The sequence below is a fragment of the Cyanistes caeruleus genome, chromosome 18, assembly GCF_971803275.1.
Source record: "Cyanistes caeruleus chromosome 18, bCyaCae1.hap1.1, whole genome shotgun sequence".
NCBI lineage: Eukaryota > Metazoa > Chordata > Aves > Passeriformes > Paridae > Cyanistes > Cyanistes caeruleus.
Window position 1 is genome coordinate 3,355,245 of NC_141718.1, and position 13,832 is coordinate 3,369,076.

The window sequence follows — 13,832 nt, forward strand, 5'->3', positions numbered from 1 at the left end:
AATAAGTGGTACTTTTCTGGATGTATAGCTTGTAAAGATGTGCCTTTATTAAATTATTTTGCAGTTTTGACTGTAACTATACAAGAAAGGGAAAAAAAAAAATACTGTTTACAGTGTGTGTGATTAATTTTCCAGTAGAACTATTTTTGTCATCCCAAGGTCTGATCAAAGTGGGGTCAAATGGAAAATGTTTATAGAAAACACAATACAAGAGGAAGCAAAGAGACAGAAAAACCTTTCAGGTCAAGCTGGCAGATCCAACACTGCAATCTCCAAGCAGAATTCCCACCTTGGAAAACCGGCCTCCTATTTTTGCTGGCTGAGGAGTCCATGCTGTTTCAATATTTTATTCAGCCTCTCGATTTCTTGCTCCTGTAGGAGACAGAATTTAAATCATTAACAGCCTGCAAGCAGCTTCCCAGGTTCCCACAGATCTTCCTATCTGCTATAATGTATCTCCTGCAGCAGGAAAACAGCACAACCTGGCCAAGAGAAGTAGGACAGAGGTAGGGACATCATTCCTCCTCCGAGGAGCAGCCCAGGCAGGGCTGTGCTGCTTCAGCCCAGCTCACCCCACACTTCCCAATGAGGAAACCAAGCCAACAGTGCCAACCTTGCACAAGGATCCCCATTAGCAGGTAAACCCAAATTAGAAGTGTTTTTTTTTTACCTTCTCCAAACAGCTGTGTTCCAGTTGTTCCACCCTCGTGGCAAGTTTCAGGTTTGCTTGCTTTAACTTGGACACTTGTTGCTCCGAGCGGGTCTTCACCGATAAAATTATTCCTGTGGAACAATTCACAGTGGGTTTGCTTTACATTGTAAAACAGCCACGAGCAGGAGTTCACAGCACACAGGCTGTGTGCTCAAGGAGTTAAACGTGTTCCTCTCCAGCTCAGCTTCTGTCATCTTCAACCACCCTTCCCAAGTGCTTTTCTTAATGAGAAAGGGTTTTAAATCAGCCACCGGAGGGATTCGGATACCGATACTCTGCTGGAGAGAGGCAGCCTGGCCTCAGAGCTGAATTAATCGCTCTGTCACTCAAATCCTGAACCTGAATTTGCTCCCTTGGCAGAGCCCTGGGCTGCAGCTGGGGCAGCTTTGCTGTGTTTTAGCAGTTTTAGGTGTGACAGCAGAGCAAGGCCTGGGCCAAGGGCTCCTCCACCCCCGGGGCCGATCGCTCCGGCCTGGCAGAACAGGACCTGGCACATCCCAAAGGAGCAGGACCTGGCACATCCTCAGGTCCACAGGGCTTTGGCTTCACCTTGCACAGCTGCAGTGAGAGCAGGCAGTGTCTCCTCACGGCAGAGGTGCCACTTCTCTACAAGCACCAGTAGGTGATTCCACATGAACTCAGCCTCCACACTGGAGGCATTTTCTTCCCACAGCAATAAAGCAAATCAGCTTGATGAGAGCATGAAGAACATCACGTTCTCCCTCCCGACACAGCTCCTCTGGATCATGGCTGATTCCAGCGCTCCAGGCACCGGTTTGGGCTCTGGGGGTTCAGTTCTCAGCGGACAAAGCAGCGCTGCTGCTCATTTGCATTGGTAACACGGGCAGGAGCGGTGCCCAGGCTCTGACACCCAACACCCCAGCGTGGGGCACGCTCCCTTTGTCCCTATTTGCTGCAAGCAGGTGGACACTGCATAAAGCTTGGCAGGAAGCCTGGAGCACCCAAGGATGAGGGGATCTATTTGTAATTGCAGTCCTGGGTTCTGCGGTGAAGTGAGGCTCCCGTGGCTCCCACAGCCGCACACAAATCCAGTTTCTCTCTGACTTTCACTCTGAACTCAGGAAAGCCACAAGCTGCTCTCACATCTCTCTTCTTTTTGGCTGCAGCTGCCAACCAGGCACCTTCTCCCCATTGAAAGGGGCTGAGGGCAATGGGCACAGCCCCAGAAATCCCCTCCTCTGATCCCAGCTGTGTCAAATATGGAGCACCCACCAAAAGTGGGAATATAGGCACAGGACAGAGATTGAGCTGAGGTTTCATGCAGGAATTTGAGATCATCTCATTGACATATTTTTTGGAATCCCAAAATTCCTTCCTCAAGAAGGAAGAAAATATTTGCAACTATGCTTTTTTCAGATATGCCCAAATTTACAGTTACAACAGTGAAATCACTAAAGCCTGATTTGGGGACATTTTCTATTTCTCTTTTTATGGCAAACCCTTTGAATTCAAGCAAGAAAGATCTAGAGTAAGATCAGGACATTCCCTGCAGCATCCCTGGAGGGGACAATGGAGTCACAGCAGAACAGAGCATTAAAACCTGCTCTGCTGTAGCAGCAAATTCAGGAAGACAGGGGCTCCTCTGCCAAAAGAATCCTGCAATGGAAATTCAGAACATGAGCCATCCCTCTCCAGGATAAAGGTGCAGGAACAGATTATGGGTTTTTTCAGGGGGAATGTGCCTGGCTGCCATGCACCTGAGGCATCACACAAACACAAACAGCAGATTGTTGCTGCTCCAAAGAAATTGCAGCCTGATTAAAGCCACATTCCAGCCAGGAAAAACCACACGGGTGGAACTCCGAGCAAGACCCCTGGGGTTGGGTTTGAGAAAGGAACAAAGCCCAGGTAATTCAGGGAAGTTTGACAAATCCAGCCTGGTCCTGCACCCACCGTTGATGATCCGAGCCACCCTCCAGAGCCGCAGGAGGATCAGGAGCCCCACAGCCTCAAACTCGTGCTCCCAGAAGATGAGGACGATGTCAAGGATGAAGGACACGATGACAACGATCCCATCCAACATCTCGAACTTGTGGTAGAAGAACTCCCGACGGTAGACAAAGACTTTAAACCCCACCTCAACCAGGAAGATGGTTAAAATGGACAGGGAGAGGTAATGGAAAACCTGGGAAAAAGAGCACAAGTTTAAGGCAGGAAGCCCTGCAGAGTGCACACAGGGCAGGGCAGGCTGGAAAGCCTCTGCTGCTTGAAGGCACTTCTGATTTGGCTCTACAGGAAGGGCTGAGGACTTTTCTTCCACAACCACCGACTCAGCAAGGCTGGAAGTCAAGGTCCTGCCTTGCCCAGCCTGTCCAGGGGGCTTTGAGCCACCAAAGGGAAGGAACTGCTGTTCATGCTAATGTTTCCCCATATTTTACCTTTGGGGTTATGTTATATCTGTCCGGATGGATGATTTTCAAATCCATGAGCAATTCCCCAAGAACCAACAAGGCATCCAGGATCACCAAGCAGACAACCCCGATCTGTTGGAGGAGAAGAACCAACATGAATCCCATCCCAGCACAGACAGAGGAGCAAGAGGAGCCAATACGGCCCTTCAGATAAACACACCCTGATGCCCACAGCCCTGATTTGGCTGGTTGTGTTTCGTGGAGCTTTCCATTGCTCCCACTCCTGCTGCCCCAAGTGCTGAGTTATTCCACATGGAACCACCTGGCTCCCCACCAGAGCCTGCTCGGCGTGGGGGGCTCAGGGAACTGGAGGAGAACACGTGCCAGAGCCGTGGTGATTGTGCACTGGGGCTTGTCTCCTCTCAGGAGACATCTGCACCTGCGGCGGAGTTTTCTGTTCCCACAGGACAGCTCAGCTCAGAGGCAGCCGCTGCTCTTTGCACCGTGGGGACTCACAGCCTCAGTGCTCTCCCTGAGCTTCGTCCCACAGCAGCTCTGCTGTCACACGTGCCCTTGGCCTGGGTTTGTTCTGCCTCACCTGAAACCTGTGAGAGCTGAAGAGCTTTTTCATCATGTACTGGAAGGAGATGTGGTTCCTGGCAGGCTCCATCTTGATCTCCGCATCTGGCTGCTTCTCCCCGGCCTCCTCCTCCTCCTCCCATTTCCGATAGTCGTTGCTCCATTGCACGGGGTCATCGCCCACCACCGTGAAGTGCTTCAGGTACCTGGACATGGCTTTGGATCAAGCTGGCATCACCCTGCCAACGTCTGAGGGACAAGAGCAGAGCGTCACCTCCCCGTTTGGGGCTGACCAAGGATGTCAGACCTTCCTTTTCTCACCCAGCCAGGGTGACAAGAGTGTGACATTCCGACACAGCTGGCTGGGCCCTGCTGACGGGAAGTTGCTTCACGGTGATACCGCTGGTTTTGCATCACCTCCCACGGCACCACGCGGAGCCCCTGCTGCCTTCCCAGTTCTGTTTGCATCCCGCTGTGCTGCTCTACAAGGAACTTCCTCACAAGGTATTTCCAAACTTCTCCAAACAAAGCATTGATTACAGGAGCACAAAGCTCCAGCTCTTATCTGGCACCTCGTGATGGAAGTGGGGGCAGCTGCCCTTGTGTTCCTAACACCGATCCAGAGAAGCTGTTGGTCAAGCTGACCCCAACATCCTCACCCTCTGGCCACACTGCCAAGATGAGGAACAGCCATAATTTCCCTCCATTAACACGGATGACACCCTGTTATCTCAGCCTTTGCTGGCAAATTAAGCGGGTGATGCCCGCATTCCAACCTGTCAGGAGGATGACATTGTCCTCCCCATCTCCTTCCATCCAGAGCTGTCCTCACCCTCGGGCATCCCTGCACGTACCCAGCGAGGGGCAGGACCGTCAAACCAAACTCCTGATTGAGGCCACGCTCCAGCAATGAAAACCATATGAGTGAAGCTCCAAGTTTGCTGGAAGAGCAAGACCCGGGAGCCTCCAGATGGGCTGCGTGGATGGCTGCAGGAGAGGCTCTCCTGTTCTTACCACAACCCCGCCAGCCTCCCTTCCTCCTTGGGCAGCCCTGCGAGGCTGTCTGGTCCGCAAACCCTCCGAGATCCGCTCTCGACACCAGCACATCCCCATCCCGCTCTGCGGGCACCTGTCCTTGGCCAGAGCCGCCCGGGGAGCTCAGCACAAGCCTCTCTTGGCCCGCCGGTGCCACCACAGGTCCGTCCGTGCCCTAGGGCTGTTCGCCCTCTCCTCGGCTGCCAGCTCCGGCCACCTCGTCACCTGCCGGGAGCAGGGAGCTGGTCCCACGGTGCCGTCACAGGGGCAGCACCTTCGTTCTCCGCCACCGGGCGCCGAGCGGAGCCCGCGGGGAGCGGCCCCGGGCATTGAGCCCCCTTCCCCGTGCGGGACAGCCTCGGGGCTGCCGCGGGCCCTGGAGCCGCCGGCGGACGGAGCATCCAGGACCCCGAGGCTTCCCAACCTCCCCCATCCCCAGCACTGACCGGAGCGGCCACGGCGACGCCCAGAACAGGAGGGAGCTCGGGACCGCGGCGAGACCCCGAGGGGAAGGACGTGGCAACCCCGGGAGGGTCCCGCTGTAAACCCCCCCACCCCGGCCCGAGCCCCGGGAGCCTCCCGGCCGCCCCCCGCTCCCCGGTACCGTTCGCGTCCCGGCTGCGCCCGCCGCCTCCCGCCGCCGCGGGGCCTCCCCCGGCCCGGCTCCGCCTCCCCCGGCCAGGGGCGGCCCCGCCGCCTCCTCCCCACCGCGCCCCGAGAAACTTCAGCGGATCCCCGAGCCAGGCCCCCCTTCCATCCCCGCTCCGACATTTCCCATTTCCGCAGCTTTTTTCCCCCAGGCTGCCCGCGGTTCTTCTCTCCGCGGGAGCTGCCGGAACAGGACACGGCAGATGGAGTTTAAACTTCTTTTTCCCACTGTTTTTAAACTTTTTTTCCCACATCACCCGAAACAATAATCAAAGATCCAGGAGAGTCGCAAACTTAAATTGTGACTGCCGATCCCAGAGCTGCTGAGCAAGGGCACAGATTATCCCATGAAGTCAGTGGAGGTCCAGGGATCAAGGTGTCTGTAAAATCCAGGAATCGGGCCTGGATTAATCTGTCTCCATTTACAGGCTCGTGTTTTGTCAGAGGCCTCTTCATGTTTAGGGTTCCCCTCCATCTCTCAAACACAAACTGTTTTGGGATGTCCTCACAAAAACTCAGCTGTGAAAATTCCCTGGGACCCATCTCTGTGGCACCTCTGGTGGGGCAAACTGGAAATATTCCTAATTTTCTCCAAGGAGCAACCATCTCTCCAATTTTGCACTTCTAAAGCCCAGAGATGTTCCTTTATTTGAAAGAATTTCCTCCTAGAGAGTACTTAAAGCTTTTCTTGCAATCTAAATATTTTCTAGCACCTCATGCCTGTTCTCCTTCCCAGGGCATTGGGGAATGAGCACAGGTGACACCCTCCTAGAGCTCCAAATCCCTCATCCATCAATCAACACCCCAAAACATCTTACAGAGCTCTGGAGTAGGACAGCAAAGGCACAGCCCTGGACCTGAGGCAGGGTGGTTTAGCCTGGGGGTTTCCAGTTAATTTGGGGATTTTTGTTTCAGCTGAGTTCAGTAAACAGCAATCAGGTAATGGGGAAAGATCTGCAGCTCATCAGATCCAGCCCCTTTTGGGTGAGGACTTGTAGGGTTTCAGGAGAAAACCCCCACCACGGGGGTGTGTGTGCATAAAATCCCCGTGTTCCCCTGTGGCCTGAGCTCTGCTGGGGACTAGGTCCTGATGTTCCAAGGAAAATTGAGTTGTTGTTGAAGTCAGCCTGACTCGGAGCTGAACACAACAGCCCTGACACATCCAAAGCAAACCAGGAACAGGCAAAACTGACCTGTGTGGAAAACCAGCCTTTGCACAGCTGGATGGCAAGGACAGACTTCACTTTGGACAAACCAGAGAAACACCCCAGTGCCTCGAGGGACACCCAACACGAGAGTGCCTCAGATCTCACCACTCTTTCCAGGGCACACGACAGGGATTGAAGAGAATTTGGATTTACCACAATTTCCTGCTACCTGTTGTGGAGACTTCCAGCACATGCCAGTGCCCCTCCCCACCCCAATCCATTCTTTGCAGCATCCACAGAGCTCTGGGACAGCAGGAATTGGTGTTGGGCTGTGGGGACACAGACCTTGGGAGGCTCACTGCTGCTCCAGCCATTCCATGTGTCAGCTAGATATTCCTACAAGTGTCATAATGGAAAAACAATCAGCATCTATTCCTCCTCTCTTCCTCCACTGATCAAAATAACCCAACACCAACAAATGACCATAATATGTGCCTGAGCTGTTGATCACAACTCGCAGCAGGAGCAGCAGCTCCTTCCCTTCCCTTCCCTTCCCTTCCCTTCCCTTCCCTTCCCTTCCCTTCCCTTCCCTTCCCTTCCCTTCCCTTCCCTTCCCTTCCCTTCCCTTCCCTTCCCTTCCCTTCCCTTCCCTTCCCTTCCCTTCCCTTCCCTTCCCTTCCCTTCCCTTCCCTTCCTCCCCCTCCACCCCAGGGAGCCTGAGGAATGACCCAACCTCAGGGAATGCAGCCAGGCAGAGAGCACAGCCCAGAATAGGCACCTGTGTCACTGAAGACATTTGGGGAGAGCAAAAAACAAGCCATGGAGTCCAAAGGTGTGGCACAGCCAGAGGCGGCACGGCCAGCGAGGAGGGGTGACCGTGTCCCTTCCAGAGCAGGCACATCCCAACCGGTTCCACGTGTGTTGCCACCCACAAAGCAATAACAGATGTGCAGGGTGTTGGACAAGGAGGGAGAAAAATTATACAGCTATAAAGGAAACCACAAGTGTGATTCAAAGGGTGAAAGTAAGTTTGTGAGAGCCTTACCAGGTAATCTCTGACATCTGATCTAACAAGCTCAGCACAGGTAGTTAGAGGTTTTTGATTAATCGGCTGTAGAGGGAAGGGAAAAATGTCTTCAGAGTAGGAAAATAGCTCTTTGATTCAGAGAAATACATTGAAAAAATAAAGTCAATGGCTGCAGACTACCCAGAAAATCCATTTGTGACAAGCGAGTCCCACTCACTGCAGAAGTAGAGGAGAATTCAGTGGGACACCAGGACAGAGCTGGGCATTCCAGTGACAAACTTGTTCCTCAGCAGATGCAGCAGCGCTGCAGCTGTCCCAGAGCAGGGGCAGGGTAAGAACCGGCCGCCTCCTCTGAGTGCAGAACACCCCACAGGATTTTCCACATGCAGTGAAGGACCCCAGGGCCTGGAGCTGGCACACACCTCACCCGTCCCCACCAAGCCCCCTGTGTGAGCCAGGCACCCTGAGCCTCCTGCCCCAACAGCCAGCAGAGATAAAATGGACTCTGGTTCCCCATTTCACCAGAAATTTAGTTCTCTAATTAAAAACCAGAGGAAATGGGTCTGGTCTCAGCTCCAACCCTCTCAGAGCAGCACTTGCACTCAAGGCCATCCCCTCTGTGCACAGAACAATGGCCAGGAGCCAAACTGAGTTTGTCCCCCCCCACCCTGTGCTGCTGCCTGGCTCCGAGCAGGCCTGTGGCAAACACCAGCTCAGGACCAGTGGCCCCACGGGCAGTGCTGCAGGAGCTGCACCCCTCGGCTGGGAGGGGCTACACCTGAGGTTCCAGACTCAGAGCTAAACCAAACACTGCCGTTTAAAATCACCTCTTGCAGCTCAGACAAATCCAAACCAAGAATCCGTGGGTTTCCAGCACAATTTATTTCTCTACGTCAGGCCCTTGGAGAGCAGTAGTGTATATGTTGTGATAAACTGACACTGAGAAGATTTAACAATTTCTTTATTTAATAAGTGATTTTCACTACATGATATTTTACACTGTCATCTGTTCAAAAAAGATCAACAGTTTTTAAAAAACAAGGTTCTGTGAGAGATTTATATAAACCGGTGATCAAGATCAACACCTCTGGTTGGCTTATCAAGCAAGTTTCTAGGTTTCTTTGTAGAACAAAGTCTTTATGCTGAAATGCACAAACCCCTTCCAGCAGATCCAGAGCCATTTCTGTCACTCCCAGAGCCGTTTGTGTCACTGCCCCGGGACTGCTGTCTCAGCACTGGGATCTGCTCGACTGAGCACACGGAAACTGTACAAAACCGTGTTCACTTTGAGCATGGTCAAGCCTTTCTGTTTGCTATTTCCAGCCAGCACTTCCTTTTCTCTCTGAGAGGAAGGCATGGATGGGAAGCCCGGCCAACTCGGCAGGGGGGTTGTGTACAAACGGGTTTCTAAGCGAACTTTGGCTTCAGGAAAGAGACACAAACACTTAAAATAATGGCTTTGTCATTTGAAGTATACGGAGAGGGACGTGTGTCTGAATTAAATATACATCCTACCAGTGGTGCTGGCAAGGTTGAAGGTTATTCCTAATGTCGACAGCAATAAAACTAACGTGTACATGACAAGACATTAACATAAAAGCAATCCCTTTAAAACAAAATTGAACGTAAAAAAAGTTCACAGTGGTTTTTATGAACAGTATGTAATTGCTGACAGGAACAATCTCTACTCTCACAGCACACGAGTGCCCTCTTTAGATCCTAAAGAACAAGATTTACACTACTCATGGTACAGGCCCTGCCAGCCCCGCGGTTACCGGCTGGCGGGGAGATGCTGTGGAGTGTGCAGCTGGAACACCGACACAGGGGGACTTTCAAACTCTTTTCCTGGGAGGGAGGAAAGTCTTTCATTCGCTGTTACAACCAGCAAATGTCATTCATCAAATGGAAAGGAAAACCACAAACACATTATCTATTTTGAGCAAGCTGAACAGCACACATGATAGGTTTAAAAATGAAGGTTATAGACTATGATACAAGTCCCAACAAGGCAATGCCAAAGTGACTATTTCTTGGCTTGTTTTGTGATCATACCCCTGGGAGGTGTTACAGGTCTGCTGGAATTGGGCTTCTTCTTCTCTGCAGGTTTCAAAATCTGAAAAGACAAAGGGGTCATTTAGCAAAAAGTTTTAGCTGTCTTCCAGTGAAACAGTAATTCTCTGGTAACAGCACTACCTTTAGTGGTTCTTCTAGGCAAGTCTCAATGTGCCAAGAAATCAATGTTTCCTGCTCCCAAGCTGGGCTTTGGGATCAGCTGCTCCAGAGCCCGCAGCAGTGGGAGCAGCTGACAGCCAACTGCTTTGCCTGGGTGATTTAATTCCAGGATAAAACAGTTCCCCGACTCACACCAGCACAGGGTTATCATGTTTTTGAAATGTGAGTGCAAACACTGCCCTGTCTACAAGTGACAGCTGTAAAGATCTATGTGAAACAAGTCACAAATTTAATGTGTGACCTCACTAAGTAGGAGGGAAAGATCTTCAGATACTGTACCTGGAAAGAGCACATTAGTGTTTCATCCACACTCATCATGGCACCCGCATTATCAAATTCTCCACAGTAATTTGGGGCAGAAAAGAGAGTTACCAATTGTCTTTTTGCAAAAAACTCATATCCATCTTCAACCACCTTTAGAGACAAAACAGAGGTGTTAGTCTGGGCAGCTTCCTCCTGACACGGTGCAAAGCAACTTTTCCAGAGGCAGGTGCTGAAAACGTGGCTTTGTTTGAGGAGCACAAGTTTCAAACTATTACACTGCTCAAACTGTTCAAACAGGAGCATCACAAGAATCAGCTGAGCAACAGAGTCCACTAACACTGAGAAAGCCCTTGATCAAGAGAGCCAGAGTATATATGAAAATGTTCATTATAAAGGCTGTTAAACACTGGGACACATTCAAAGACCCTCACAGGTATTTACAACTTGGCCAGACAAGATCCTCAGCACCTTGGGCTGACACAAGTCTGCCCTGGCCTGGGCTGGACCAGGTGACCACCTCAGGTCCCCCAAACCTACATTATTCTGTGGTTTAATGTACAAAATGAAAATACCTGATGAGCTCTACATATGAGATCCAAATCATGTTTATGAAGAAACTTAGCAACCACTTCAGCACCAAAAGTGAAGGACACTCCTCTGTCATTTTCACCCCAGCCCAAGACATCTTTGTCAGGGTCAGACCACAGGAGATCACACAGGAGACCTTGGTCTGGTACATCCGTGGGGCGCATGATTCGTCTGATCTGCTCCATTGACTGCAGGTCTGGTGACAAACCTGTTCACAGGGAAGACACAGGCAGACCCCAGCTTAGTCCAGCTTTGCTCTGCAGCACTGACATTCACCCAGGACAAAAATAACTTGGATTCAAAGTGATTCACCACTGCCATTTTACGTAGCTCAATGGCGACATTCACTGACGTTTTTTAAATCCAGCATTTGTTCCAAAGCGTTTGGAACAGAAGTCACTTTCTAGGAGATTTACAGGCAGCGAGATAAAGCAAGGCCATTCCCACATTTTACAGGATTACAATAATCTCACTAATATTTTGCAAGTGTCTGATAAAAGAGCTGTTAAATAAAAGAGGCATCAACACCAGGAATCACAGGAAATGTTCAGTGTGATGATCAGGCCCAGTAAGATGAAATAAAATATCAAACCAGTCTCGTACCATTTTCCACTGATGTGAATCCCTGGGCAACTGTAATGACTCGCAAGTGATAAAATATTTAAGGTGCAATCTGTATTTTATGACCAGGAAAAGCTGCATCATGTGGCATAAATCAATTTCTACTAATTAAACTCATCAGGTCATGCAGGGCTTAGAGCAACCTGACCTAGTGACAGGAGTCCCTGCCCATGGTGGGTGAAATTCTACTGACTGATCACCAAGGGTGCCTTCCAACACAAACCACTCTGGTTCTGTGGAAACAGATGTTTTCAGGACAGACCTCAGACTCCTGGTCATCTAAAATAACTCTACAAGGAGTCTCTACTCCAAAGGAGAGGCTATTAAAGTTGCCTTTTGGTGGAAAAGGAAGAGCAGATCATCGTGTCTGAACTGGCTCCAGGATTCACAAAATTGACACTCATTGAGCCCAACCCTTCCTCATACATGAGCCAAGGCACAGAAAAATCCCTTGTTTTGAAGCTTCAGCAATGTAAACATTAAACTGCCATGGCCTGAGTTTTCCAGCTCCTCAAACATCACCTAAGGAACTGCTACTCACCCCCGTGACAGCAGAATATTTTCTCATCCACAATAGCTGCAATTGGTAAACAGTTGAAACAGTCTGTGAAGGTTTTCCACAGCTTAATATTGTATCTTCTCTTACCTAGAAGAGATTGGGAGAAAAACCCAGTCAATGTGTTTTTCGAACACAAAGACAACCAACCTAACATAGATGCCTGAACTTTACTGAGACTTGCAAAAAGTCAGCATTAGAGCCTATACATAATAAATCTTCTTTGACTTATTTGTTTAAAGACAGTGGCAAAGGTCCCTCAGTGTGGCACAGCTTCAAGGACACCATAAGTCTGTTCAACAGTTGGCAACCAGGCTGTCCAGTCCCAACTCTGCTTTGGCAAATCATCTCTTGGAGAATTTGATCTGTTGCAGAAAATCTTGCTGTTTGCCATTTCTTTTAGGGGAAGATAGCAATTCTTGAAAAGCAGATTTTCTTTAAAATTCTGCTGTACCACAAAAACTGGCTTTCGGCAAATAAACAGGACTGAAAAATGAAACAGGACTGAAAAACGAAACTGCCACAGTTTTATGAATTTCAAAGGGACTCTCCCAGATATGAACCCTGAACATATTTGTGATAAATGACTAAGCCTGTGATTAATCTCTGAGGAGACAACTCTGAAATACCACACATCTTTGTTTCCTCACAGGAGGAGAACAAGACATGGAGTGTACATCTTGTCATCTGCAAGCCAAGTGTGTCCCACCACACAAGTTCCAACATGCTTCAGTGCACAATTAATTTGACAGTATCATCTCTACATTATCTGGATTAAATCACATCCTTTGAAACAGGAACATTGGCTTCTACTTCACAGCAAAATTACTTGTTGTGTTTGGGAAAGGTCTGCATACAGCCCCCATCACACAGTCTGTACATATCATCATCAGATGAATGAAACAGAGGTGAACCTCTGTAATGCACATCAAATTAAGTTCTCCCATCTCTCATTAGATGCCCTTATCTTATGATTTTTACCAGTGAGAATTGTTAGTTAACACAGCAGCAAACAAATAAAATTACCCACTTGGTTGCTGCTTTGTACTGTGAGGATCAGACTCCAAGAGGACCAGGGGAAGGACAGACTCCCCTCTCTAAAATAGGCCAAGGCCCCTCTAAAGAGCACAGAGGACATTTTAAGTTAGGAAGGAACCACCTAACACTGCCACCCTGCTGTCCCTAGCCAGGGGCACACACGCCTGGTACTTACATTCATCATAAAACCCATAAATTCTATTGATGCTGGCACATTCGTGGTTCCCTCGGAGGAGGAAGAAATTCTCAGGGTATTTAATTTTGTAGGCCAATAGAAGACAAATTGTTTCTAAAGATTGTTTTCCTCTGTCAACATAATCACCAAGGAACAGGTAGTTGCTTTCTGGTGGAAAACCCCCATATTCAAAGAGTCGGAGCAAGTCATAGTATTGTCCATGGATGTCACCTGCAAGGAGATTCAGACATGACACTTACGTGACCCTTCACTACATTTTTTGATTGATTCTAGAGAAAGAACAAATCAAAGATACTTCAGAAAGAAAAGAAGCCTGCAGTTAGGTACTGCCCATAACGTACTTAAAATGACAGTTAATGTATGTAAAATTATCACATTTTGACGTCTATGCAATGGTAGTTACACAAAAATATTTGTGTGTATAAAACAAAATCAAGACTCCAAGGAACCAACTGTTTTCTGGAAACACCCAGTAATTCAAATTCTAGCAGGGAAACTGCATCAAAAATGAAATTGGTTTTTCCTGCCTTTGGTTTAAATCATGGGCTTGTTTCTGACAAGCAGAACACTAAATTGTGATTTTAGACTACCAATATTATAAATATGGAATGAGCTGCTTCAAATTGAAATAAGTCCTCTGTTTTAGAGCAGGATAAAAAACTATTTGCTGGAAGCTTTCAAAACTGCATTATTGAGGCTTTTATGTTGACATTCTTCATTCTTTTAGCATAAGTAGACGTGTACATCTGAACAAAATGAGCACTGCTGTATGCAATACAGTGAAACCAAACTAGAAAGTAATTCCAAGAAACAGAA

At 49.1% G+C, this 13,832-nt stretch overlaps 2 protein-coding genes across 5 annotated transcripts in view; both read right to left on the minus strand.

Moving 5' to 3' along the window:
• Nucleotides 1–25: 25 nt before the first annotated feature.
• HVCN1 (hydrogen voltage gated channel 1) lies at nucleotides 26–6,226 on the minus strand. Of its 4 annotated transcripts, none has more exons than XM_023937340.2 (6): nucleotides 6,165–6,226; nucleotides 3,683–3,912; nucleotides 3,112–3,216; nucleotides 2,627–2,858; nucleotides 671–783; nucleotides 26–372 (listed from the first exon to the last, which is right to left on the minus strand). In XM_023937340.2, exons 2-6 carry the CDS (start codon nucleotides 3,875–3,877, stop codon nucleotides 307–309), a joined length of 711 nt encoding a protein of 236 aa, XP_023793108.1. In that variant the 5' UTR covers nucleotides 3,878–3,912; nucleotides 6,165–6,226; the 3' UTR covers nucleotides 26–306. The 4 variants fall into 4 exon arrangements, with proteins under 4 accessions (XP_023793108.1, XP_086711574.1, XP_086711575.1 ...); XM_086855448.1 differs by lacking the exon at nucleotides 6,165–6,226 and adding an exon at nucleotides 5,303–5,378; XM_086855449.1 differs by lacking the exon at nucleotides 6,165–6,226 and adding an exon at nucleotides 5,145–5,303.
• A 2,239-nt stretch (nucleotides 6,227–8,465) lies between these two features.
• The window catches only part of PPP1CC (protein phosphatase 1 catalytic subunit gamma), a 16,048-nt gene continuing 10,681 nt past the window's right edge, over nucleotides 8,466–13,832 (minus strand). The window contains exons 3-7 of the mRNA XM_086855447.1: nucleotides 12,996–13,226; nucleotides 11,768–11,872; nucleotides 10,590–10,813; nucleotides 10,033–10,167; nucleotides 8,466–9,634 (exon numbers count right to left, since the gene is read on the minus strand). Of these exons, the coding sequence (XP_086711573.1) occupies nucleotides 9,545–9,634; nucleotides 10,033–10,167; nucleotides 10,590–10,813; nucleotides 11,768–11,872; nucleotides 12,996–13,226 (785 nt within the window). The 3' untranslated portion in view covers nucleotides 8,466–9,544. The remainder of the gene's footprint in view (nucleotides 9,635–10,032; nucleotides 10,168–10,589; nucleotides 10,814–11,767; nucleotides 11,873–12,995; nucleotides 13,227–13,832) is intronic.